Source organism: Podarcis filfolensis (genome assembly GCF_964270895.1).
Source record: "Podarcis filfolensis genome assembly, chromosome: 14".
Lineage (NCBI taxonomy): Eukaryota > Metazoa > Chordata > Lepidosauria > Squamata > Lacertidae > Podarcis > Podarcis filfolensis.
This window is the reverse complement of record NC_139616.1, coordinates 18,433,302-18,460,949: the sequence shown is the minus strand read 5'-3', so window position 1 is coordinate 18,460,949 and position 27,648 is coordinate 18,433,302. Positions and strand designations below refer to the sequence as shown.

The 27,648-nt window shown below is 44.8% G+C and overlaps 1 protein-coding gene across 4 annotated transcripts in view; it reads right to left on the bottom strand.

Moving 5' to 3' along the window:
- Positions 1 to 27,648, bottom strand: part of NTRK3 (neurotrophic receptor tyrosine kinase 3) — a 421,592-nt gene that overhangs the window by 202,078 nt on the left and 191,866 nt on the right. For all 4 annotated transcript variants that reach the window (XM_083586417.1, XM_083586419.1, XM_083586416.1 and 1 more), the window contains 4 exons: positions 24,513 to 24,809; positions 17,809 to 17,832; positions 16,829 to 16,896; positions 13,985 to 14,087 (listed from right to left, as the gene is read on the bottom strand). In XM_083586417.1, coding sequence (XP_083442543.1) covers positions 13,985 to 14,087; positions 16,829 to 16,896; positions 17,809 to 17,832; positions 24,513 to 24,809 — 492 coding nt within the window. The remainder of the gene's footprint in view (positions 1 to 13,984; positions 14,088 to 16,828; positions 16,897 to 17,808; positions 17,833 to 24,512; positions 24,810 to 27,648) is intronic.

Here is a 27,648-nt window from a genome sequence, read left to right as displayed (position 1 = left end):
TTTACCTCAGGATGAAAACAGAAATCGCTCACTGGTGGCGCGGCGGCAACAGGAGGCCCCATTAGCTAAAGTGGTACCTCAGGTTAAGAATGGTTTCAGCTTAAGAACAGACCTCCGGAACAAATTAAGTTTGTAACCAGGTATCACCGTACACTGTCTGAGGCTTAGCTCAGACTTCTTCTCTCTGTAAATGTAACTGTAACCACAAGATAAAGCCTGCCTTCAGATTACTGCTGTGAACTGAATGTAAGTAAACTTTACTCTTACTTTTAAAGAACACTGTTGTCAGGGAACTGCCATCGGAACTAGCGGAGGAGGCGAGGCTCCACAGTGATGCTGGAGAGGGGCCAAGCAGGGAGAGAGGCAGGTCTCTGGCTGGGGAAGAAAATCAGCGCAACACCAGGGATAGAGGGGGGTCGATGGGGAGAGCAGAGAGGGGGCTCCAGGACTCTTCGCAGGAGACCAGCGAGGAGAGCACAGGTCCTCCGCTGCCCACACCTACCCTGCGCAGAAGACTTCCGCGCAGGGAAAGTAGGCGGCGACTTGGTGTCAAAGAACTTCTTTGCTGGAAGAGGTTTAAGAAACGCCCACTGACGGATTCTGCCAGCGACTGAACAGCCACGGAATGGATGGCTGTCCAGCGAGAAATGGTTTAACCAGCCAACCTAGCCCAGAGCGGCGGCAACTTACGCACAAGCAACCCCTAAAGCCATTACAACTGTCATGTTATTATTATTTTAAGAGGGAAATAAAAGGGGAAACTTACCAGGAACAACCCATCCATACACCAGACTGGATCTACGCATTAGAAGCTGCCTTCCAACAAGTCAGATGATCCACCCGGTATAGTTTATTCCTATGGTGGCTCTCCATTATCACAGGAACATGTGTTCCTAATAATAAGATTATTGGGTAAAATTCATAACTTGCAACTTTATTATTAAGTCAGGGGTGAGGAAGTTGTGCTCCTCCATGTTCTGGAGCTACAACTCTCCAGCCAACACAGCCAAAGTCCAGGCATGATGGCAGTTGTAGTTGGTGCTGATGGAACAGATGAAGCTGCCTTATAGAGTCCAATAATATAAATAAATAAATAAATAAATAAATAAATAAATAAATAATACCCCACCCATCTGGGCAGCTCCCAACATCACCATCATCATCATCATCATCATGTGATAAAAATCAAACATTAAAAACTTCCCTAAACAGGGCTGCCTTCAGATGTCTTCTAAAAGTCTGATAGTTTATTTCCTTGGCATCTGATGGGAGGACGTTCCACAGGGCATTCCATATTCCACAGCTCAATATGGTCTACACTGATTGGCAGTGACATCCCAGGATTTCAAGCAGGGAGTCTTTTGCAGTTCTGTCTGGCGATGCCGAAGACAGAATCTTGGATCATCTGCAAACAAAACAGATCCTCTACCACTGAGCTTCAGAATTTCAGTCCCCAGCAGAGGTCTTTCCCAATACCTGCTATCTTTTAACTAAATATGAAAGGGACTGAACCTAGGACATTACAGCTAGCAAAGTGTGTGCTCTATCACCGATTTTCCTGACTATGATGTATAACTTCCACATGATACATTTAGTGAATGAGTCATCCCACAACTGAACATTTATTATAAGTGAGCAGCTTCATTCTAGACATGAGGAACCTCAGGCCCAGGGTCGCAAAGTGGCCCCCAGGCCTCTCAATCTGGCCCTTGGAACTCTTCCCAGGCCACACATTGTCCTCAGCCACATTCCTTACTAGCCCTACTTTGCTTTTTCCTTGAGTGCTATTGCCTGACTGAAAAGTTGCCTTGAACTCAGAAATGTGTCCTTGAACCAAACAGACCAGCCTACACCAAATGACAAGAAAGCAAATCCACAGGACTGGGCTCTGGGAACTGTCTAGCAGTGTTCCCCAGCACTCCGTGAATGGGGGAAAGCAAAACAGGGAAATTCAAATCCTCGGCTGCAGAGCCAATGCAAACAAAACAGCACTTTGATCCCCTGAAAGCAAGCCAGAGAATGGGGAGCAGGATGAATGCTGACCAGCAGCCTCTACAAAGCACAATTTTATCGCCTCTAATGGGCTTGCGGCATCTTTCAAGAAGGAAGGTAACAGCGGAATAAACTGATCCTAATTTAAGCATTAATTAAAACCGAAGGGGGTTGGGTCTCCCCCGCCGTCGTTCACTGCTTCGTGCACTGTGTTCTACCTTGCAGAATTTATTCGCTTCCTCTCTCTCTTCTTTTTAATGTCTTCCTTTAACAGCAAGGAAGAAATTGCCCTGAATTGTCCATTTGCAAACCATGCAAGGCCCATCAAGAAACCCACTGCATACGTCACCGTTCAACCGGTTAGCGAGGCTCGACGCTGCTGCCCTTCTCATCCCTGTCTCCTCCTTCCCAGCACGCTTCCTGCGCTACAGTTTTTAATCAACGGTGAATTCACAATGGAAACTGTTCTTGCAACTGAGTCCTGTACCCAAGCAATAAACAGGAGCCTGGGAGGTAAAAGAATATAGCTCGATGCACAAGAGGAGATGGTGATAACTTGAGTCTTTGAAATGTGGAGGAGCTCCAGAAGTTAATTAGATATGATCCCGGGCAAAAGGGCAAAATGAGAAAGTTTGAAAGTTAAAATATCCTGCTCAGTAGCTAGTAAAGCAGGGTTGAAAACCATTTTTCAGCCCAAGGGCCACATTTCCTCATCTGACACCTTCTGAGGGCCACTTGCCAGTGGCAGGCTGGGCCAGAGGCAGAAGTGGGTGGATTCATAATGTTCCACAACAGTACCTGAAATATACTCGGAGTCGAGAGTGGATTTCATGCTCTTTATTCAGCTCATAGTGGTGAGGAGGAATGGAAGTTCCCCCACAATATCTGCTTTATATACATTATTTACACAATGGGCTGCACATGATTGGCTAACTCTGGGATTCTCCTGTAGGCCAATCAGGTTGTGGATTCATTTCCACCTGGAGCTGGATTGGGTGGCTCCTGCGGACCAATCATACTGCTACATTGTTCTAGGACCAATCAGACTGCTGCATTCTGAATCCTATTGTTCTAGGAGCAATCAGACTGCTGCATTTTGGATCCTATTGTTCTAGGACCAATCAGACTGCTGCATTCTGAATCCTATTGTTCTAGGAGCAATCAGACTGCTGCATTTTGGATCCTATTCAACTCAGTACATAACAGTGATCTAGACCCAGAGTAAGGGCCACAGAGGGCAGAGTCAAGGGGCAGAGTCATTTTATTCCATATTGCTTCCAGAAGAAGATGGACACATCACTTGTCAGGACAGAGAACGTGGCATTTCCAAGGGCTGACTGGAAAACCACCTAATCCTTTGTTTTCTAGTTAAGGATGCACAATGCAATATATCTCCTTTGAAGTGTGCCAGCGGAGCACGGGACGCATCCACAGGGAAGACCAGAATAGCATTTTGGTTCCACAGTGGCCTGCCTTTTGAGAAGCAAGACTCATTCAAGCAGCTCACAGAGACTAGTTTTTCATGATTCACTCCCAATAAGAAAGAGAAGGGGAAATGGAAAATCGACTCGGCAAATTCTGCCCCAGATCTCCTCCTTTTGGGGGGCAGCTTCAGCTGAAAGCAAGGGGCTATAGAGCAGCTGACCTTATCCTTTCACACAGCCTCCAATCTGTCCCCGCTTGGCCCAAGCCGCTTGCAGAGCTGGGAAATAGTATGTGGTTGCTATATTTGGAACGTGTTCTATAGGTAGAGAACGTTTGTCTCCAGGGAAGTCAAATCAGTGAAGTTTTAATGATTTCCTGTCATTGGAAAACTGTTAATTATCCTTAACTACAACAACAGCTTGAAGGGTTGGCGTTATTGGCAGCCAGGGAAGAGGTGCTGCTTCTTCATTTTAGACAAACAAAAAATGCATAAGTGCTAGCATTCAGACATCTTTCCACAACTGCTTTAATTGGAAGTGATTGACTAGAAAGGCCCAAAGTGTGGCTGCTTCTGCTGTTATTTATTAAATTTCTATACCGCACTTCATCCGAGGATCACAGGGTGCTTTGTGATATAAAAGCACACACACACACACACACACAAAATAATGTAGTAAGAAACAAAAACAATATACACATAAAGTTGTAAGTCCATAGATTGTTTAATTAGCCAAAGGCCTGAGAGAAAAGGAATATTTTTGCCTGACACCTAAGCATATGTAACAAAGGCGCCAGGTGAGCCTCCCGGAGGAAAGTCGATAGAGCCACCTTCCATATGACCCTACACAGACCCCCCAAGATCATCTTCTAAGGCCCTCCTCTGTGTGCCTCCTCCTTGAGAGGTTCGGGGGGTGGCAACACGAGAACGGGCCTCCTCTGCAGTGGCTCCCCATCTGTGGAATGCTCTCCCCAGGGAAGTTCGCCTGGCACCTTCATTAAATACCTTTAGGCACTAGGCAAAACTGTTCCTTTTTAACCAGGCCTTTGGATAAGCTGATTGACATCCTATGCCCTTTTAAAATCACACTATTTCCACTTAGCACTGACAATACTGGGCAAGATGCGCCAGTGGTGTGGCTCAGTATACCGCTGCTGCCTAAGTTCACCATAAAATAAGGCGATCAGGTAGGAATCACAATGGTAAAGCTGAAGTGACTGTGTTAGTGGTTCTTGCTGCAGAATAGAGGCAGCCAACATGGTGTCCTCCTGAAGTTTTGGACTAGAGTTCCCATCATCCCTGGCTATCAGCCAAGCTTGCAGAGGCTGATGGGAGTTGTAGTTCATAACATCCACTCCATTGGCTACCCCTGCTAAATGTTTGCTGTAAAAGAAATGGGAGAGACATAGCAGGGGGAGAGAGAGAATTAAAAAAGCATAGATGAAAACTAGTGGTACTCCTAAGATGGAACTGAAAAGGGAGAAGAATAGGGGAGAAAATGTCAGAGAGAGGGCACTTTTTTCTTTTTTTACCAAGGGAATATCAAGGCTTTGATGAGTGAAAAGTGCAGCCGTGTTGGGTTTTGAGAGGGCTAAAGCTGAAATGCTGGCACAAAGAGAAAAGCAGGACACCAAATACCCATGTGACTTCGAGGCTTCCAAATTTGCCGCAAGCAATGCAGGCCTTCTCAGCTCCTTCACCCTGACTCAGCCTTACCCTCCCCTTCCTGCAGGCTCCAACAACAGCTGTAAAAGTTTGAAGCTTTGCATGACTCTAGAAACATTTTGCCAGGTCCCCAGCCTCCCGCTGCTCCTCATTAACCCAATGGCACCACAGCCTTGCCGTTTCCAACATCCTGTGAATGTCATACCAGGCAAAGAGGGGGGAATCTGCAATGGGCAGAGATCGGACTCTCAGGATGGAGGTTTAGCTGGGCTTTTGTAAACCAGCAAGTTTATTTCCACTCATTTCCTATGTTAGTGCACTGCATCCCAGGATGGCTACAAACAACTTTTAGGAGTCACTGGTGTGTACTTAGAGCACTCGCTGGGGGAAGGAGGGGAATAAGCCAGACATGGACACTAAAACATTTTGGCTGGAAAGAAGGAGAAACACCAGGAGACCTTTCTGCTGGGGGAAAGGACAGTGGTGTCACTTTTATAGATCTTTCCAACACTAATTAGGCAATCAAGGTCAAGCTGTTGCCTGATGCACGTTAACAATGGAGTTCCCAGCTCACTTGTGAACCTCGATCATGGAGGTTCCTGTGAGAGTCTGACCACAGAAGTTCTCTCCAAGACAAACTTCCTGGAAGATATGCAGCTAAACTCATTTGATGAGAAAACTACAGGCATTTTTCAAGTTGGATCCAATCACATGTGTCTGGGCCAGCCTCTGCCTTAAATCAGAATTGGCTGTGGACTGGTCCTCAGAAGAGGCAGAAGACAGGGGTCAAGAAGAGTTTGGGTGTTCATTAGTGTGCTCAGAGTTTTTGCCACCCAAGAAGACATCCCAACTTTTAGGAGTAAGGGAACGTGATGTCCACCTTCTGTTCATCATTTCCTCCAAGTCCCCAAGAGCAAAGACGGTGAAAAGTCTGAGCTGATGCCCAGTCCAGAGGGCACTGTAAATATCTGGAGGTGTGAAACCTTGGGGGAAGGAAGGAAGAATTTGTGCATACTCCAGATCAGAGGTCTCAGGGAAAAGGTGGACAGCACGAAACTCCAGAGTTGTTGCATGGCTGTTGCTAGTGCAACAATTTCTTCTCTCCAGTTCCTTTCACTCTAGCAAGCCTTGCCACAGACCTGTTCCTTAACCCGTTGGACAGCTCCTCCAACTCACCAGGATGACACAGCATCGGCCAGGTAAGGTAGGAACAGGGCACACAGCCACCAGCAAGTCCCAGTTGCAGTGAGAGAGAGTACCTGCAGTTCACAAATGGTTATCACATCCATCCTAAAGTCTGCAGCTCATATGACACCAGGGTTGGAGTATTATGAGGAAAGGTTACAACATTTGGGGAGGGGTTAGTTTAGAGCACTGTTTCCCAAACTTGGGTCGCCAGCTGTTTTTGGACTACAGTTCCCATCATCCCTGACCACTGGTCTTGCTAGCTAGGGATGATGGGAGTTGTAGTCCAAAAACAGCTGGAGACCCAAGTTTAGAAACACTGGTTTAGGGAAAAGGTGAGTAAGGGAAACATGTCGCAGTTGTATAAAATTATGCACAGGGTTGAGATAGGAAGAATTTCTACCCTACTGTAACTCAGAGCCATCCAATTAAGCTGAACACTGGGAAATTCAGGACAAAAGAAAGTTTTTCTTAACACAGTGCACAGTTAAAACTGCAAAACTGTTAAATTCATTCCCATGAGATCCAGTGATGGCTACCTACTTGGATGGCTCTTGGATGGACAAGAGCCAGTGTGGTGTAGTGGTTAAGAGCGGTAGTCTCGTAATCTGGGGATCTGGGTTCGCGTCTCCGCTCCTTCACATGCAGCTGCTGGGTGACCTTGGGCCAGTCACACTTCTTTGAAGTCTCTCAGCCCCACTCACCTCACAGAGTGTTTGTTGTGGGGGAGGAAGGGAAAGGAGAATGTTAGCTGCTTTGAGACTCCTGAAGGGCAGTGAAAGGTGGGATATCAAATCCAAACTCTTCTTCTTCTGCTTCTTCTTCTCTAAAAGCGGATTAGACAAATTCATGGAGGATAAAGCTATCAGTTGCAGCTAACCACAATGGCTATGTTCTGCCTTCCCTGTCTTGAGGCAGCATGACTCTGTATACTAGCTGCTAGGAATCACAAGTGGGAAGAGTGCTGTTAAGCTCAGGTCCTGCTTGCGATCTTCCAATAGACATTGTAAGTACAGGGTCAGGACTCAGTGTGCTTTCAGACATGGGGAAGATTGTGTTAGCTTTCCTGATCATAATGCTAGCACCTCTATGGCATTTTCTAATGATCTTTTCACACTGCAGCACTTGTTGTGTTACGTAAATCTTGACCAATGTACTGGCACATAATGCTAAATTTTGTTCACACCAGTTTGCATGGTATGACACAACAACCAATGTCATTGGACAACATCACTATTCCCTCACCCTTTACCGCCACAGATGTGCTTATGTTCCCCCAGGATTCCCCCATGAAAGCAACAGGAAGGAACAATATGCCATATACCACCCTTTAAGTCCACAATTTTCTAGGTCAATGGGGCTGCAAACTGACTTTTTTCTTTTCTGGAATCAACTGACACAAAAACGAGCACTTAACATGTGGAATATTCCATTAGTTTTCTCAAATATAATGTGGAAATTAACAGGGGACCGTTGGGCCTTTAGCCTGGCTGGATCTAGCAGTGAAACTATGCCCATGTTTTGTGAAAAGACTAGGGGGTGACCTGCTGGGAAAGCCTTTGGGTCTTGCTATGCAACCTTTTTGCTATAGGGGTGCAATTATGAGAGGTTGCACGGACATTTTGCTTGGTTATTGCTTTTTATGACCCAAGATTCGGTTTTCTTTAATGGATGGCAGGCTACCTGCAGAAAAGGAACCAGGCAGCTTTTACGATGCTGAAATCAAAATAGATATCTCTTCAATTTGGCAAGAGATAAAGCACTTATGGCTGTGAGTCCCTCTGAAACCACTTCTCAGGTTCAAAGGCAGGTGAAAATAAGGAATGTTGAGCAAAGAGAATGGATCCAGAGGCTTTTAAAACCCAATAAAACAACGGCAATACAAACACAGAAAGGTCAAAACCCTGACAAGTTCAGAATGCCCTAAAGCTCAGATGACTTTCGGGAAGAAGAAAAAACTTTCGCACTCGACACAGCACAAAAGCAAATCCAGGTAAGAGCCGGCAACAGCGATGCAAGCGAGAACTCGCATTTTGAATTGAGGATCAAGGATGGAGCTATGTGTTATGTGAGCAAAACGTATGTATATTGAATGCAATTCAGATATCAAGTTTGGAAAGCTGTCGCTGTCTCTCTCAAGCTCTCTCCTCTCTCACCCACATTCACATGCACTCTGGAGGAATATTAATCAGGAATCAGTTCTCTGACCAGCCTATCTGCTTTGAATTTTGTGATGCCATTCTCCAACCAAATGTTTTGAATAAAGATGCATATGTTGGGGAAATGTGTGCATTGGGACACACATTTTAATGACGGCAACATGCAGAAATGCATCCTGTTAAGAAAAATCATTTTGTGAAAAACATGTAGGTTAGAGAGCACCGCACACAAAAATGTTATACGGTATTAGATGAAACTTGCACAAAGTCGCTGATGAATTTTCACACTGATGCTTTCTGAAAATTTTTGCAAACTGGTTTAAAATTGTGGAGATCTTAACTGAAGTTCGGAGAAATTGACAAATTTGTCCATCCCTGTTCATCGGACACTCTATATGTGAGACCCCCCCCAACCCCAGTCTAGTGAGCTATCTGGGATTGGCATACCTCAGAGAACAGGATGAAATAGGTGTGTCTGCAGCATGGCCTCCTGTGATTGGTCAATGAGCTGATGTCTCTGGAATGGCTGGACCTAGTACAGTGGTACCTCAGGTTAAGTACTTAATTTGTTCTGGAGGTCCGTTCTTAACCTGAAACTGTTCTTAACCTGAAGCACCACTTTAGCTAATGGGGCCTCCTGCTGTCGCAGCGCCGCCGGAGCACAATTTCTGTTCTCATCCTGAAGCAAAGTTCTTAACCCGAGGTACTATTTCTGGGTTAGCAGAGTCTGTAACCTGAAGCGTATGTAACCTGAAGTATCTGTAACCTGAGGTACCACTGTATAGGTTTTCTATCATTGCCTGGTTAACAGTGACAGACTTTTTGCTTATTCTGAATCAGGATCTTGCAATTCTAGAGTCCAACACAAGCCACTTAGGGGTGGCGAATACCCACTGCAAACCCAGATATATCCACAGCTCCAGCTTGGCTCTGCCAGACCTCTTCTGCATGTCTCCAAGATGACATTGCAAGAGTTGGTCCGCTTTTTTTCTTTTTTTAAGAATGCTGGCATTGTTGGACTATCAGCTCAGAGGACAGTTACCATATGTTTATGGGGAAAAGCATTAAGGACCCCTAGTCATAATCAGATAGGCAGCCACTTTGCTTTAAGTGCCTATTAACTGATTCTAAATTACACCAGAACGGCTCTGCAAGTACTTTTGACATCCACATTCATATAGCTGCTCTGATCGGCGCTATTAGAAACGAATACCAAATGAGCCAATGATAATGTAATTCCTAAAACATCACAGAATGTGTTGCAAGCAATCATTGATTAGTCTTCCTCTTTTTCCATGGTTTCCCCCTCCCCACATCTCCTTTCATCTCATAAGCTTAAGGTTTCTAAGGCCTCGGAATGAGAGGGTTTTCATTCAGATCAAACTGATTGACAACCTTTAAAAATGAATTAAAAAGTCATTATTTAAAGTTGTATTAATGTCCATTTATACTCAAGTAGACCCACTGAAATTAATTGTTGCAAGTACTATCCATTGTTTCCAATGGGTCTTATCTGAGTAGAACTAGCATTAGTCACAGGCCTAACCTATTCATGAACTTCCGGATATATCTGAACCCTTTATGTCCTACCTTTCCAGTACGTTGGGCAGCTATGTTGCTAACAACTAAATTTGAAAATAATTCAAAAAGACTTTAACTAGCCGCCATAAAACCATACAACCTAAAACCTAAGCACATGGATCACAAGAGTTAAGCAGAAGATTAATGCCATTTATTATCAGTCCCAGGAGAACAGGTGAGTTTTAATGGACAGAGAGGTCATAGCGGCAGGAGAACACATTTGGGGAATGATTTTGCAAACCAGGGGCCAATACAGAGAAGGCTTTGTCTCTGCTAACTTCCAACCAAATGTTTGAAGGGCCTCAGACAATGGGCTGGGACATATAGGGGAAGGTTGCTCCATAGACACTTCAATCCAAGAATTAGGCTTTGTAGGTTAAAACTAAAGATAAGTTGAAATCTCACACAGCCCCACAAGTAGCCACTCAGTTTAGAGGTGGTATATTTGAGCAGACATTCCATTCATTCTTCAGGTGGCAGCAATAATTTTTTGTAATATCCAGGGACCAGGGATTACTGAGATAAGCAACAGGAACAGTACAGGGTTTTTTTCTTTTTCTTTTTTTAAGGGAAAGACAATAGTAGAGCATATGTTTTGCAAACGGAACATCACAGTTTCTTAGATTTCCAAATGTGGCCCCGGCCCCGAAAGTTTGGAGACCCCCCAATTTAAATATTGGGAATATGTGTTCACTACTGCCTACTAGTCCAATGCTGGAATCACAGCTAAAGAATCCCTGACGTGTGGCTATCTGATCGCTGTTTAAAAACCTCAAATGAAGGAGAGTCTACCATCTTCTGAGGGAGTCCGTTCTACTGTCGAACAGCTCTTACTGTCAGAAAGACTAGTCAGAATCTCCCTTCTTGTAATTTGAATCCACTGGTTTGGGTCCTACCCTCTGAAGTAGCAGAAAACAAGATGGCTCCATCTTAGCTCAGCTGGTAGAGCATGAGACTCTTAATTTCGGGGTCATGGATTCAAGCCCCACGCTGGGCAAAAAATAATAATCCTGCATTGCAGAGGGTTGGACTAGAGCAGGCATGACCAAACTTGGCCCTCTAGCTGTTTTGGGACTACAACTCCCATCATCCCTAGCTAACAGGACCAATGGTCAGGGATGATGGGAATTGTAGTCCCAAAACAGCTGGAGGGCCAAGTTTGGCCATTCCTGGACTAGAGGAACCTAATGGTCCCTTCCAACCCTACAGTTCTAAGATTCCAAGATATTCCATGTGTCAGTCATTCAGATATTTGAAGATGGCTATCATGTCACCTTCCCTGGAAAAGACCCTGATGTTGGGAAAGATGGAGGACACAAGGAGAAGGGGATGACAGAGGACAAGATGGTTGGACAGTGTTCTCGAAGCTACCAGCATGAGTTTGACCAAACTGCGGGAGGCAGTGGAAGACAGAAGTGCCTGGCGTGCTCTGGTCCATGGGGTCATGAAGAGTCGGACACGACTAAACGACTAAACAACAACAATCATGTCACCTCTCAGTCAGTCTTCTCTTCTCTAGGTGAATGTGGGATACTGGACCAGCTGAAGTTTTCAAACATTTTCAAACCCTGCCCCAAGTATAATGCTCCACAGTGGCCATCACTTGGCCTGCTGAGGAAGGAAGCCTTTTTATTTGCCCGACCCAGCTTGGCAAATTGAAATGTGCGCTGTTAAGCCAACAAATGATTCAGATGGGCATTAACTCAGTACTAATGAACAGGGAATGGTGCGCAATTAAACCAACTGTGCATGCAACAACAATTTGGGAATTTGTGGGCTCTGTATCCAGTTTGAATGCCTCCCAATTACTTTCCGTGGCTAAGTGTCCCAAAGATGCTGTGGCAAAATAAATAGGAAACTTCCAGTCATTCCTTGTGCTTACGCAGAGCTCCCGACTAGATAAATCAGGGAAGGGGAAAGGAGCTCTCCAAGGGTTGAGGCACATTCATGTACTGCGGATTCTGCTTAACAACCTGACCGATAAAAAGGCTCTAAAAAAGAAAAAAAGAATTAACTCTGCAGAGGGACATTTATGGCTATGATTTACGAGAGAAGTAATGGAAAGTACAACTTGGTACAAGAGCTTATCAAAGGAAGAACGGTTATTCCTTGTTAAAAGACCCAACACCAGCTGAATACTGCACACACGTTCAATGAGGATCATGCAAGACACTGGCCAATCTCACAACTTGTGGACAGCTTCAGTTGTCATTCACAGTTTAGGTTTAATAAGTGAGTGGTGTATGTGTGTGTGTGTGTGTGTGTGTGTGTAAGAGAGAGAGAGAAAGAAGAAGAGAGAGAGAGAGAGAGACGGAGGGAGGGAGAATTTTATTCAGCCTCCATATTTATCACACCATGGTATTAAGACGAACTTTTCAATGCTTCATTTTGCTGCTCATTTTAAACTGTCTGTTCAAAATTTGCTATCGTTAGCCAGTTTAAATTAATACACGCATGTGGTGGCTTTTCAAACATCTCAGCTGATGCTGTAAATTATGATTGTATTTTACTGCCATTAATGTTTGTTTTTCCTGTAAGCAGCCTTGAGGGAGCTTTGTTGTACAAGGCAGCTTAGGAATCTTCCATCACAGAATCAAAGCACGGTGGAGTTGGATGGGAGCTCAGTGGTCATCCACTGCAACCCCCTACAATGCACAGGAATCACAGCTAAACTTTGAAAGGAAAAAAAATAAAATATCCATTACCCTGGTCCTTGATAGATACTTGTGGTAATAGCTACAGTGTCTGGAGTGGTGGATACAGAGCTCCAACTGGGTGAATTTGGAATATAAATGAGTTTTTCCCCATCCTGCACCTCCCCTTCAAAAACTCTCAAGCCAGTGGGTGCTAATCCATTTGGGTCACGACCTCATCAACCTCAGTCTGCTCTCAGACATCACCCACCCATCCACCTGCCTGCCTGCCTTCTTGCTTACAAGCAGTCCAGGGGGTGGCACTGGCTTTCAACTCGCTCTCCCTCCATATCCTTCCTCCTCCTTAGTGGTAGGTTTAGTTCCAGACAAGAGGACTAATCTGTTAAGACTCTTCACTCTTCCAGGAAGAAGGCGGAGCCTAGAAAGGGCTGTCTGGTCTAAGTAGGATAAACAGCATCAGTTGCACTCCAGACCTCATGACAGCAAATGGGGAAGGGCTGTAGCCCAGTGGTAGAGCATCTGCTCTGTGTGCAGAAGGTGCCAGGTTCAATCCCCAACATCTCCAGGTAGGGCTGGGAAATGTTCCCTGCCTGAAACCCTGGAGAGCTGCTGACAGTCATTGTAGAATGATAGTACTGAGCAAGATGGACCAGTGGTCAAACATGGGATAAGACAGGTTTCCTATGTTCCTATGTCTACTTAGGATTATCCATGGTCCAGCAACTTCACCCAACTCTGCCTGCAGCCTCAATAAGCATCAGAAGATCCAGTGGAAAAGAAATCAGCTTTGTGTAAATTAGGTACGGCCCCTCATCTTAGAGAAGGGACAAAGAGCCTGTGAGTCCAGTCCACGATTCGACCTTGAACCCAGTGACATTCTTCATTGTATTTACAATCAATCCCTCTTTCCTGCCCTATAGCTTTAGGCTTCAAGAAGAGAATTGCTCGACGTTTCACTTTGTCAGTGGAACAAACACTGTTTGCTCCCAAGCAATCTTAAAAGCTGAAGTCCACCAAAGACCACATTACAAACCAATTAATTAATTAATAGCAGTGACCACCGCTGCACACAAGCCATTCATCTTTTTCTGGGGGCTCTGCTGGGGATCACAACACCATGAAATGAGAGATCCCCGATTTCGCGCTACTTAGCGTTACAAATGCCTGTTTCCAACACGCAATCACATTTCCAGGGTGAACATATTTGTAAACCAAGAACCAGTGTCAGAAAGTTGGCGTGAATATAATTCTCCCCACCTTGTCCCATCCAACACCCCTCCCAGGAAATAACTCATTGGTGGATGGAGGAAGAGATTGACCTGTACCTTTCATTCCAAACTTTGATCGCCGACCATACTTGTTGATCATAATAAAGAGGACCACCAGGAGGACACAGGCAAAGGCCGCAAGCCCAACAGCTATGGACACCTGTAAAGGACACCCTGGGCATTAGAGGCCATGTTGAATATTATTATTGAAACACTCAAAACAATTTGCACTCAAATTTGCAATCTAACATTGTCCCCATGTGTGTGCATTATTTAAAGCAATGAACGAATTTACAGAAAACAAAGGAGAAAGAACAAAGAGGGAAAAGAGAAAGGAGTTAAATAGAGTCATATATCAGGGGTAGAGCATTTGCTTTGCAAGCAGGAAGTCCTAAGTTCAACTCCCAGCATCTCTAGGAAAAGATGGGAGAGACCCCTGTCTGAAATCTTGGACAGCCATTACCTGTCAGTACAGACAGTACTGCTGTAGATGTACCAACAGCGTGACTCCCATGGAGATGACAGATTTAGGACATCAGAAAATGTTTTATGTGGAATTAATCACATACCCATCTGGAGTGATGGGAACGTACAGTCATATGTGGTGGGATTGTCCGTTAGTTAATGAATTTTGGAAACAGATTGGTATAGAAATATCGGAAATTGTGGGTAGGAAGGCGGAAATATCTAAATTAATGGTTCTTATTAGCCTGAGTAGCACTGAGTTAAAAACAAAAGAGGAATGTAAATGGGTAAAATTGATGGCTACTGCAGCCAGACAGGTTATAGCGAGTAACTGGAAAAATGGAGACGAGCTAGGGGTGAACCAATGGAGGAAAACATTGAATAATATTATAATTTTAGAATATCTAACTGTGAAGATACACAGAATGAAAGGGTTTAAGGTCAGTGAGAAAGAGGATTGGTTTGAGAAGATATTGAATTATTTGGGTAGATTTGAACAATTAGGGGCAATTAAAATGTTAAAAGTTAAATAAACCTTGTGGGGAGAGGAGTGTTAATGTATACAGAATTGTACATATGGTCAATTTGAATATGTTATTATTGATTATGTATACTCAATGTATCAGCCACCTGGGGGGTTTCACTGTTGGGTTTTGGTTGTTGGTAAAAAATAAAGATAAATAAATAAATAAAAACATACTACCAAAAAAAAACATATACCCATCTAGCTCAGCATTGCTTCTGAACACCATTTGCTTGGGATCACAAGTGGAGAGGAAGATCACAGTTGCACTCTGGTCCTGTTTTCAGGTTTCCCACAGGAGTCTGGTTAGCCACTGTGAGAGCTGGAACCTGCGCTAAGGTGAGCCTTGTGTTCTTATGACAAGGAGCAAGGATTTGGATGCAAGTTCCGGTCAAACATCCACTTGGAGGGAGACCCAGTTTTCTGCCACATAGTGCGGGGAATGGCCCAGAAACAATATTCAAAGACAGCGACATGAAATACTCATCAAGGGCAGAAACAGCAACCACGTCTCCATGAAAACACTGGAGGAGGGATCCTTAGATGAAGCCAGAGAAAAGGAGAGGGGGGGGCGGAGATGAAGAGAGCAGCAGGATTGGCTCAAAACAGAATGCTTTGTTGGAGGCAAGAGGAGGCAGCCGCTCCCTTCTGCACATATTGACAGAATATTTATTCCTGGCTTTTCAGTACACAGACAGCATTCTCTCTGGGGTTCTTCCTTCGGCATTAGGGAAAATATTCACTCTGCTTTGTGAAACTTGCTTTGCTTGTTTATATATAAAAACCGGCAACCGGCAACCATTTCCTTTAAAAAATGAATTACATATCACATAAAATAAAGAGAGGTTTTGTTCCTTGCAGACTAGTGCCTTACCCAGTCTTGGATTACTGTCATGCTTTTATTTATACATGTGGTGGTTGCTGTTGTGTGTGTATGTTTCTATGTGTTTGCTCTATCATATCTGCCTAGTTGTTTTCTGCATTTCTTTCTGGCTGCGGTCAGCAAGATGGGAAGTCGTGTTCATGTGTAAGGGCATAAGAAGAGCCTACTGAATCAGGGCATCTTGTCCAGCATCTTGTTCTCAAAGTGCCCATCCAGAGTCCTGTGGGAAATCCACAAGAAGGACCTGAGTACAAGAGCACTTGCCTCTCCTGTGGTTTCCAGCAACTTTCCAATGTGTGTTGAGGTGTGTGTTAGAAAGCTCTGCTGCGGAAATGGACCCTGCGCGCACACAAGCACACGCCCCCCCCCTTTAGGATGACAGAAATAAAGGGTCAGCTTTAGCTTTCTACATGACACACACAATGGCAACTAATTTTTACTCAGAGTAGACTACATACCCTCCAACATTTCTCCAATGAAAATAGGGATAGCCTATTCTGTAACAGCAACAACAACAATTTCTTCTTCTTCTTCTTCTTCTTCTTCTTCTTCTTCTTCTTCTTCTTCTTCTTCTTCTTCTTCTTCTTCTTCCCTAAAACAGCTCCTTCCTCAGTGCCAACCATTTCACACCTTATGAGCAGACAGCTTTGATGCTGGTGCAGCCACCAGGAATTGCCCAGTTGGCAATGACCTGTGTCATGGCCTTTTCAGTGGTGGTTCCCCAGGTAATTTTAAAGCCTTCCTGTCTACTCAGGCATTTAGTGACTGAAGAGTACCTTTCGTTGGATGGGTAGATTTTAAAACAAACAAACAACCTGAAACTGTTTTTAGGATGTTTAAACTGTAGCTGTTTTTTATTTTTTAATTGCAATTATTATTATAATATTTGGATTACTTTAGAATGCCTTTGCTTTGAAATTGTGTAATTCTTTTACTGTCCTAGGCTCCTTGGGGAGGAAGGGTGGGCTATAAATTTGATGAATAAACAAACAAACAAACAAAAATCCACTTTCCCTACCACACAACTTACCCCAAACGTGTCTTCCTCTGGCTTATGTGTCACAGTGATAAGAGGAGTTGGACTGGGACTGTACTCAACTGAAGCCAAAAGAGAAAAGAATAAATGTTTGTTTATTTAGTTAGTTTTGCATTTCACGAAATACTGCAAGCACAACAAACAAGGCTATATATATTTCCCATTAAAAACAACAACAGAAAACCATAAGCTGTTATTTCAAAACACTTAAAACCATTTTAAAGCAAAAAGCAAAAATACAAAAAAAACCCCCACAAAAAATCAACCCTAAACAGTTACCCTCAGAAGACTCTACTGTAACAGCCTAAGACCTACAGTATGGGGGGAGGGATGTAGTCACCTTCCAGTGAAAGGAAAGTGGAGAGCAGGGGGCAGCCTAGTCTCCCACAATCTGGGAGCAGCCACCGAGAAGGCCCCGTTTCACGTCCTCACCCAATGTGCCTGTGGTGGTGGTGGGACCGAGAGAAAAGCCTCCTCAGAAGATCTGAAAAGATCATATTGGGAGGTATGATCCTTCAGATACCCTGGACGTATGAGGCTTGGTCACAACCAGTACTCTGAATTGTGCCCACCAGCACAACGTATGTGAGGGAAAGCATTCAGTTTGCACTCCCCAGGTTAACACACCTGATGCCATCATTGCTGATTTTTAGGAGCCGGGCTAAGACATCCCTAAGGCTTTTGGTTGTGAGTTTGGTATAGTGTCTGGCCTATTTTGCATGTTGCTTTTGTGTTACTGTGGCTATGTAGGATTAATCCTTTCTATGTTAATGGTGGGATGAACACTTCTAGGAATTCTGTTGTATTATACTTTTTCTATGTATTTGGTTTTTAACTGACTGCCAAGTTGTTCGGTCTATTATAGATTTAGAAGTCATTTTGAGACATCTTTGTGGAAAGCAATGAAAAATGGAATAAACTGTAGCAGCAGTAACAGTAATAATTGTTAGTTCGATCAATGAGAAGAGACTTACATGTGACAATGCCATCTGAAATGCCTGCAAAATGAAAAGAGACAGAAGAAGGAAGTGGCACAGTTAATGGCAATATCAAAGGACAATACCATTCATATTACTATTCATTTTTTTAAATCATTTTAATTTTCTGAACAACGCATGCAACATGTAAAACATCAGAGAAAGGGAAGTGGTGAGAATACAGATCATGTTTGTGTTATCAAGCACACACTGCAATGGGTTAATTCCACCTACCTCCCCGCCCCCTTTTAGGTTATTCCACTTTCTAAGGTAGTCTGTTCCACCACTGAACAACTCTTACCATCAGAAAGTTCTTCCTAATGTTTAGTGGGAATCTCCTCTGTTGTAGTTTGGAGCAGGTGAAAACAAGCTTGCTCTGTCTTCCATGTGACAGCCCTTCAAATATCTGAAGATGGCTATCGTATCACCTTTCAGTCTACTCTTCTTCAGGCTAAACACACCCAGTTTCCTCAACCGTTCCTCATAAGGCTTGGTTTCTAAACCCTTTATCATCTTGGTCACCCTCCCCTGCACGCATTCCAGCTTGCCAATATCCTTCTGAAAATGTGGTGCCCCAAACTGGACACAATAGTCCAGGTGTGGTCTGACCAAGGCAGAATGGAGCAGTATTATTACTGCCATAAATCTGCACACCATTTTTCTGTTGGCGCAGATCACAATCTACATTCATATCCCACCTTTCATCTAAGGAGCTCAAAGCAGCAGGAACTGAGCCTGAGACCTTTTGTGCTCCACTGAGCTATGGCACTTCCCTATCTTCCAGGTGAGCTGGACAACTCTGTCCCAACCCTTCCAAGTGGCTGAAGTCTTCGCTGGCCATGCAGCCAAGGTGGTACCCCTAAAGGAAACCATCAAGGACTTCCAGCAGATCCTTACAGGAGAACATGACCACCTCCTAGAACAGACTTTTTACATTGTGAGGCCTATTGATAGAAGACAGCTGAAGACAGCCATGTACGGGGAAGGTTTTTTTAAAAATGTTTAATGTTTTATTATGTTTTTATAGATGTTGGAAGCCACCCAGAGTGGCTGGGGCAACCCAGTCAGATGGGTTGGGTGCAAATAATAAAATGATGGTGATGGTAGCTTGGTGCTAACACGATCCAGCCAGACACACCAGCCTTTCATAAGCCCTTGACTCGTGAGAATCAGCATCTTCAAATAAATATTTCCTCTAACAGCTGGTCAGAGTCCTTGGTATATATACTCTTTTTAACACCTCCGGGTGACATTCAAGTTACACAGGTACAGGAAAGAACATCGCCTTTTCATTTATCCACTCGTGAGGCAAACTACACACACACACACACAAACACACACACACACACACAAACACCCTGATACGAAGAGGACTTGACAAGGCTTTGAAGACAGAGGATGCCCAGAATAATTTAGCAGTGCTATCTGTTAAAAGTGGCATCTGGAACGCAATGCAAAGAATAGGACAGTACAACCCCCAGGGAGGGTTGCAAGTGGAGCTCGCAGTGAACTGAAAGCTCTGTTGACAAAGAGGGATTTGGTTATGCTGAGACACCATCCGCCACATCAGCACTTCCTGACCTCAATGTAGGTCACAACAAAAGTTTGTCTGCAGGGAATGGTTTTCATGTTTGCTTGTTTATTGGTTTGGGGTGTATTTTGTGTTTTTTGGGGAGCAGAATCTCAACTTGATTTTAAAACCCAGGTCAGCAACTCCCCATGCCTGGAGTGGGGTGTGTGTGTGGAAAAGAGCGCTGGTCCTGTGCTGCGAATGGAATGGGATGAATACAGAGTTATAACTTGCCCTTCAGGCACATCATCAGAGGGGCTTACGATAAAATAGTTTGGACACCACAAAACAAATAACCCATTAAACCAAAAACTGAGCTCAAAAGAGAAGAATCTATGAGCCTGAATAAAAGAGGCTATCAAGAGTTTAAAAACTTGGGGGGAAAGTCAGTGGCAGAAAGATATCAAGATGCTGGCAGAGCGTTCCATAGCAAGGGGACCACTGCTGAAAAGAAATTGAAAGGGTGAGGGAACCAAGGGAAGAGTCTCTGGTGATGCTGGGGATCAAATCAGGGATCTTCTGTATGCAAAGCAGATACCCTTCCAGTGAGCTAAGGCCCTTCGTCTTATTGCTATGTGTATAACATGTTCATACTAAAGAAACAGAAATATATGTCATCCACAAGGCTGCTCAATAAGTTTTATTAAATACAGCTGAATTGCCAGTATAGAAGAAGGATCTGAAGCCACCATTTAGCATTAGCTTATCCTCATTGCACAATAGGATGACACCTTAAGCTCTGATCTGCAAGAGGCTTACCTGTGTGTGAAATACTGCCTAATCCCCTGAGAAAATGTATGACGCTACATGCTAGCTAAATTAAGCATCTCTTTTCATCTACCAATGAGTGGAACACACAGGGTTTGATTTGAGGAACCCTAATCGTATTGTGCTCAGAACACGCCGTAGGTTAACAGCAATTCCATTTCAAAGTGGGATGAATCCTGAGGAGGGAGGGATCGTGAAGACTTTTTAAAATGTGGATCCACTTGCTACAAAACAGTGACTGTTTCCTAATTGCAGAAGACCTGCCTGGAACCCTGAACACTGCATTACACCAGGTCTGACCGTTTGCTCTGCTAACCCAGACTAGTGGTAGAACATCTGCCTTGTTGTCAGGGTCAACCCCTGACATTATTGGGTTTACTTGGGAAAGACCTACTCCAGGCATAGGCAAACTCGGCCCTCCAGATGCTTTGGGACTACAACTCTCATCAACCCTAGCTAACAGGACCAGTGGTCAGGGATGATGGGAGTTCTAGTCCCATAACATCTGGAGGGCCAAGTTTGCCTATGCCTGACCTACTCTCTGAAATTATGGAGAACTGCAGCTGGTTAGTGTAGGCCAGGAGTAGGGAATCACTGACACATCAGCCAAATTTGGCCCATCAAGCCTCACCTAAACCGCACCCACCTGTTCCATACCCTGATTTTATATGTGAGATCAGGTGTGGGGCAGGTTCTGATGTGGCTACAAAGGAACAATTGGGATCTTAAAGTAAGCTCCTCATTGTTCCTTCATGGGAGCAAGACATGTTCTTCCTGCCCAACACTTGATAGGCAGTGGGGTGGGCACCTTAGTTTGCTTTGAAGCCACTGCTAAACAGATATTTTTTTCCTCTGTTTTTTCCAGAGGTTTCAATGGAAACTGCTTGGTGTTACTGGAGCAGCAAAACCTCTTGGGCTGTGGTTTCCAAGCAAGTAGCTGGCTGTCATGTGTTTGTGAAGCTCTGGACAACGGACTTGGACAGGCAGGTGGAACAACCCACCTGTTGATCCATGGCATTTGTTTATTCGCATGTAGGTTGTCTCACCCTCTTGTCAACACTGGTCCAAGGTGGTGGAGCCAGCTAAGGATCTGGCCAGCTGGGGCAAAAAGGTTCAGTGCATATAATACTGAGCTGGATGGACCAATGGTTTGGCCCAGTACATATGGTTCCTTCCTCTCTTCCCAGTATGCTATACTGTGACTGGCAGTAGCAGTGGCGTAGCGTGGGTTGTCAGCACCCGGGGCAAGGCAAGTAATTTGCGCCCCCTAACCCGTGGATTTGCGCCCCCTAACCCGTGGATTTGCCCTAACCCCAGATGTTGCGCCCGGTGCGGCCCGCCCCCCCTGCACCCCCCACGCTACGCCACTGGGCAGTAGGGCTTTCCCGTGACTTGCTACATGAGAGCCCTTTAATCAGAGAAGTTGTGGGTGGAATTTAGAACTTCAATATGTGCTACACAGCCCAGAGTGAATTAATCTGGGCCTATTTCATATGGCAGGGTGGGGGTGAGAGAAGCAAGTGAGCTGGGGAAAGTGTTCCTGGACTGAGCCACATTAGACTCCAGATAAGGCAGGTGGGGAACCTGCGGCTCTCTGAATGTTGTTGGACTAACATCTCCCATAATCCTCAACCACTGATGGGGCTGATGGGAGTTGGAGTCCAGCAACATTTAGAAGTCTTCAGCATACCCGCCAACATTTCTCTGATGAAATTAGGGTTATTCTATGCAACAACAACAATTATTATTATTATTATTATTATTATTATTATTATTATTATTATTATTATTTAAACCCCACTCATCTGGCTGGGTTGCCCCAATCACTCTGGGTGGCTTCCAACATACAGCGGTACCTCGGGTTACATATGCTTCAGGTTACACACTCCGTTAACCCAGAAATAGTGCTTCAGGTTAAGAACTTTGCTTCAGGATAAGAACAGAAATCGGGCTCTGGCGGCATGGCGGCAGCGGGAGGCCCCATTAGCTAAAGTGGTGCTTCAGGTTAAGAACAGTTTCAGGTTAAAAATGGATCTCCGGAACGAATTAAGTACTTAACCCGAGGTACCACTGTATACAATAAAACACACACACACAAATAAAAAAAATAAAACTACTGCTTTTTTTCTGGTGGGATGCAGGGGTATGCATACCCCTAAACATTTTGTGGATCTTTGTACTTTTGTCCATTTACTGTATTTATTTTCCCCGATTTGAACTATTAAATGGTGATTTTCTTGAGTCAAAATGAGAGTACCCCTAAACATTTTTTTTTGAAAAAAAGCACTGAATAAAACATTAAACATTTTAAACCTTCCCTATACAGGGCTGCCTTCAGATGTCTTCTAAAGGTTGTATAGTTGCTGTACTTACTCAAATGTAATGCACACCTTTTTTGGCCAAATCACATCACGAAAATTAGGGTGTGCATTAGATTTGATGGCACATTTACATTCGCCAGCAAATACTTTTTCGGTTTCAAGGTTTTGAAAACTGATGTCCGCATTAGATTTGATAGTGCATTAGATTCGCGTAAATACGGTACTTATCTCCTTGGCTCAGGGAGTCACATAATTCCATACCCTACAACATTTCTCCAATGAAAATAGGGACATCCTAAGGAAAAGTGGGACATTCTGGGATCAAATCAGAAACTGGGACAGCAGTCCATGGCAAAGAGGAACACTTGTAGGGTCTGCTTCAGGCTCCCCACCCCTGAAATAGATAATTGCATAACTGAAAACTGGATTGCATCACTGCCTCCCTGGGTTCCTTTTTCAGAAGGAAGTGCGGGGTAGAAATTCAATAAATAAATGATAATTTCCCCCCATTATATACATATTTAAATAAGCCTCTCTGCACACATAGAACTAATATGTTGTGCTAGGGGTGGGGTGAGTTCTTGCATAGCTTGTCCCCTGGCGAGATAATTTTGCACAAACCGGGAGTTGTTTTCGATAGTCTCAACTTTCCTACCCCTAGCCAGTGGCGCGAGCCCATAAATGGTCTTAGAACCTCATTTGCTGCTTGTGTGAACTAGTCCTTTGCCAGAAAGCTTATCAGCCTCCAAGCCCCAAATATAATTTCTCTGCTCCAGTCTAAGACGGCTGGGACCTCAACAGATAGCTTGTTCTCCAAGGGAAGGATTCCACTTTTAATGGGCTATATCTCATCTGCAGTGAGGGCTTCATGTATAGCGAGGTATAAATAATAAATTAGAATACCATTGGTATCGCACTCTCTAAATATAGCAAAATGTCCTATTTTGCTGTGGGAGACAGGGCTGTGGGAGACAGCAAAGGGCGCTCCTCTTTCTCACAGCAGCATTCCAGACGGCAGCAAGCATGCCTATTCCTGCGAAATCTAATTCTACAGGGGCCTGCTTAAGCCAAAATTGGAAGGCACTGCAAGGGCCCTGTTGCTCTTTCTCCTAGATTGCAGGAATGTAAAATTGCTTGTTGTGTCCTCTTGTGGAGAGGGGGAAAGAGCAAGAGGGAAAAAATATAGGCCACATTCACCTCACACATTTAAAGCACTATGACACCACATTAACAGACCCTCCCAAGTGTCTCTATTTTCCGGGGACAGTCCGGCATTTACAGAAGCCATCCCGGTTTCTGATTTGATCCTGGAATGTCCCACTTTTCCTTAGGACATCCCTGTTTTCAACAGAAAAATGTTGGAGGGTATGGAGATATGCGATCCCCCACAAGCCAAGAAGTAACTATACAACCTTCGGAAGACATCTGAAGGCAGACCTTTATAGGGAAGCTTTTAAATGTTTAATGTTTTACTATGTTTTTATATATGTTGGAAACTGCCCAGAGTGGCTAGGGCAACCCAGTAAGATGGGTGGGATAATTAATAATAATAATAATAATAATAATAATAATAATAATAATAATAATAATAATGGTGGAATAGGTTGTCCCTAGTTTCACTAGAGAAATGTTGGAGGGTATGTGTTACACAACCCAGGCTTCCCCCAAAGAATCCTGGGAGTTACAGTTTGTTAAGGATGGTGAGAATTGTATGGAGAGCCGTATTCTGCCTCTCACAGCTACAAGGCCCAGAGTTCCCAGTGAAAAGGAATTGATTCTTGAACAACTCTGGACTGGATTCAGGCCAGCTCAGGTGTTTCCCAGTCAGCCTGGGTCAGAGCTGAGCTGGGGCCCCAAATCTTGGGCCTAGGTTAAGGGAGGGGGGAGGCTTTTCACAGCCTCAGTTCAGCCACAGATCTCATCAGAGTTGGTAATTTTGGAGCCCTCTGAGGTTCTTCTAGTCTGTGAGTTTCTCCTCAGGGACAGAAAAGAAGAGGGGTGGGGGAGAGGAGCTGCAAGACTGCAAGCTGTCAGTCTCTCACTTGGAAAGGGTTTCTCCAGGAAGTGCCCTCTGACTGTCTGGTTGGCCGTTCCCAGGTAGTTGGTGGCGACGATGGTGTAGTTGCCATTGTTGTAGTGCGTCGGGTGGTTGAAGAGCAAGCAGCCATCGGACACTTCCCCCTCCTGGAAGAACTCCATGCGGATGAACTCTGTCTCCCTGAGAATCTGGCCATTGTAGAGCCAATGGATTTGGGGCGGAGGGTTCCCGTGCACCGAAAACTCAATGCAGTGCTCCATGTGGCGGATGGGCTCCAATAAGCTGATCACCCGGGGAGGATCTGAGCAAGGGAAGACAAAAGGCAACATGAAAACGGCAGCCTACAAAGGACAGCACAGTCTCAACAGCCTCGGCTTTCTGGAAATAATAATAATAATAATAATAATAATAATAATAATAATAATAATAATAAATTTTATTTATATCCCGCCCTCCCCAGCCGAAGCCGGGCTCAGGGTGGCTAACAACAATAAAATAATGCAACATTCTAAAAACATTTCATTATAAAAATTAATTAAAATCAAATTGATGGCAACCATTAAGCAAAAATTCTGTGCAGATTGCCAAAGGAGGGAGTCAGGCTGCGCCCTGACCAAAGGCCTGGTGTAACAGCTCTGTCTTGCAGGCCCTGTGGAAAGATGTCAAGTCCCGCAGGGCCCTAGTCTCTTGTGACATGGAAGGAGGGAAGCTGGACCTAACTTGCAAAAAGTTTTTGAGGGTGCAAGGTAAAATATAAAGAGGAAATTCTCTCTCCTCTTTTTTCTTTGGTGTGGTGAGGGACATCCATCCTCGAACTCTGCCCCCACCTGCAAAATGCAGTTACTACTTTCACATCCTGCAAGGAAAGCTCTGGGATGGCTCAGTTGGTAGAGCAGGAGACTCATAATCTCAGAATGAGTGGTTCGAGCCCCACATTGGGCAAAATATTCCCGCATTGCAAGAATTTGGACTTGATGACCCCCGTGGCCCCTTCCATCTCTACAATTCTAAGATGCCTCTTATTTAAGACAGGAGTGGGGAAGCAGTGACCTTCCAGATGTTGTTAGACCAGAATGGGTGGGGAACCTCTGCCTGGCCCTCAGAACTCTTCCCAGGCCACCCATCTCACTAGCCCTGCTTCTTATCCTGTCTGTCTGTCTGTCTAGAATGAGTCTGATAATGATTCCTCTGGATGAAGAGGATTTTTGACTATTTGTAGAAAACTAGCCTTCTGTACCAAAGATAAAATTTGCATTCGTTGCTTCATCCACTTTTGGCCTCTGGAAGGTAGCTCAGAAGAGAATGTGCCCGTTGACCTGAGAAAGGTTCCCCATCCCTGGACCAGAACCCCCATTGATCCCTGGTCACGTTAACTAGAACTGATAGGTGTTACAGCATGACAGCACCCAGAGGATTGCAGGTTCCCTATCCTGCATAATCTACAGTCCAACTTGGCTGGGCAGGGGAAGTTGGCAGGATTGGTCGGTGTAGCTGGTAGGCAGGGTTGGTAGAGCAGGATTTGTTGACAGGGTTCCCCACTTCCTATTCCAACTTAAAGGCATTCTTGTGGATGCAGGAAAGCAGCAGCAAGACACTTGTGGCCTCCTAGGGGTTGTTGGACTCCAACTCCTACCAGTCTCTGGCAGCCTGGCTAACAGCCTGGGTTATAGCAGTTCTAATCTAGTGACATTCATGCCTCACCATGGAAGTAGAATTTTAATGCAGGTTATGGGTATCCTGTACAACCAATACACAACAAGGTATTGGCGCAATATTCAGGTTCACAAATATCTCCACTCCCTTTGTACATTGGAGCACCCAACACTTGTCACTGCACACATTTGGAGATGGAATACGAGGGGAAAAGATGTTAGATAAGGACAAGTGAGATTCTGAGTGGGAAAATGGCTGCTTCTAAAAGCATTCTGTGGATAGCCCCTGTGCAGAGTGGTGACAAATGTTTGACTGACAGTGAAGCTAGCTGCTTGGGCACCCAGGACAGTGCAAATGCCCTGCACCTGGAGGCAGGGCAAGCCGCCCATGGGGTAGGGCAAGCCGGGGCAGAGCATGCCGTGTGGAACCTCCATGGAGTCTGCAAGCCCCACGTTGCCGTTTCAGGCAGTGTTGAGCCCACAGGTGCCCGAGCCATGGTGTCTCTCCCCAGGAGAGATGTGTGGCTCAGGCGTGCTGCAGGCCAAGCTCTGCGGTCACCCCCCTCAGTGGTGACACCCGGGGCAGACTGCACCCGCCGCACCCCCCTTCCTACGCCACCAACTGACAAATCAAATTTACATCCTAACTTTTTCTCCAAGGTGCTCAAAGTAGCGTAGATGGTTCTCCCCCTTCTCATTTACTTCCCACAACCACCCTGTGTGGTAGCCCAGAAGTTGTGACTGGCCCAAGGTCACCCAGTGAGATTCATGGCTGAGTGGAGATTTGAACCCTGGTCTCCCAGGTGTTCATCCAGCACTCTGACCACCACACCACACTGGCTTTCAGTGTAGAGAACAGGCCCCCTGCTACATCCTCCATACTCTATTATTTCAGGTCATAATACTTATGTTGCGAGTACGATACAGCTGTAAGCTGACGTACGTACATCATGGTGAGCATCCATATATCCTAATGGAGTTTGGCTGTGCATCCCAGCGGGGAACATGATGCACCTTTTAGCCATTGGGCAGGACTGTGAGCATTACAAAGGCGGAGAATCTTCTGTCCCCTCTTCAATATTTCATTTCTGACTATCTTGCTACGCACTTATGGAATTCCACTCAGCTGCTGCTCTGCACATAAAATTGAAGCGCACAGGCATACATGGGCAGGCTGGAGCGTGGAAGGTAATTCTCTGCCATTCGCAAGCCTCTGGGGCTGGGGAGAAGAGTGTTAAGGAAGTGCGCACATATTAGGAAAGATTCTCAAGGATTTGACCCATGGGAAAGCGTTTACAGATGTAGGAAGCTACTGCAACACTCAACAGTCTCCTGGGCAGCAATTTCCAAATCTGTAAACCACGGCAGAACAGTTCAGCATGTTCCAAGAGAAAATAACACAAATACTGAAGTCTCCCATGTGGCCAAAATCCCCAACTTCAGAGGAGTGTGCCTGGTGCATCTCTGTATGATTTACTGCTCTGCCCT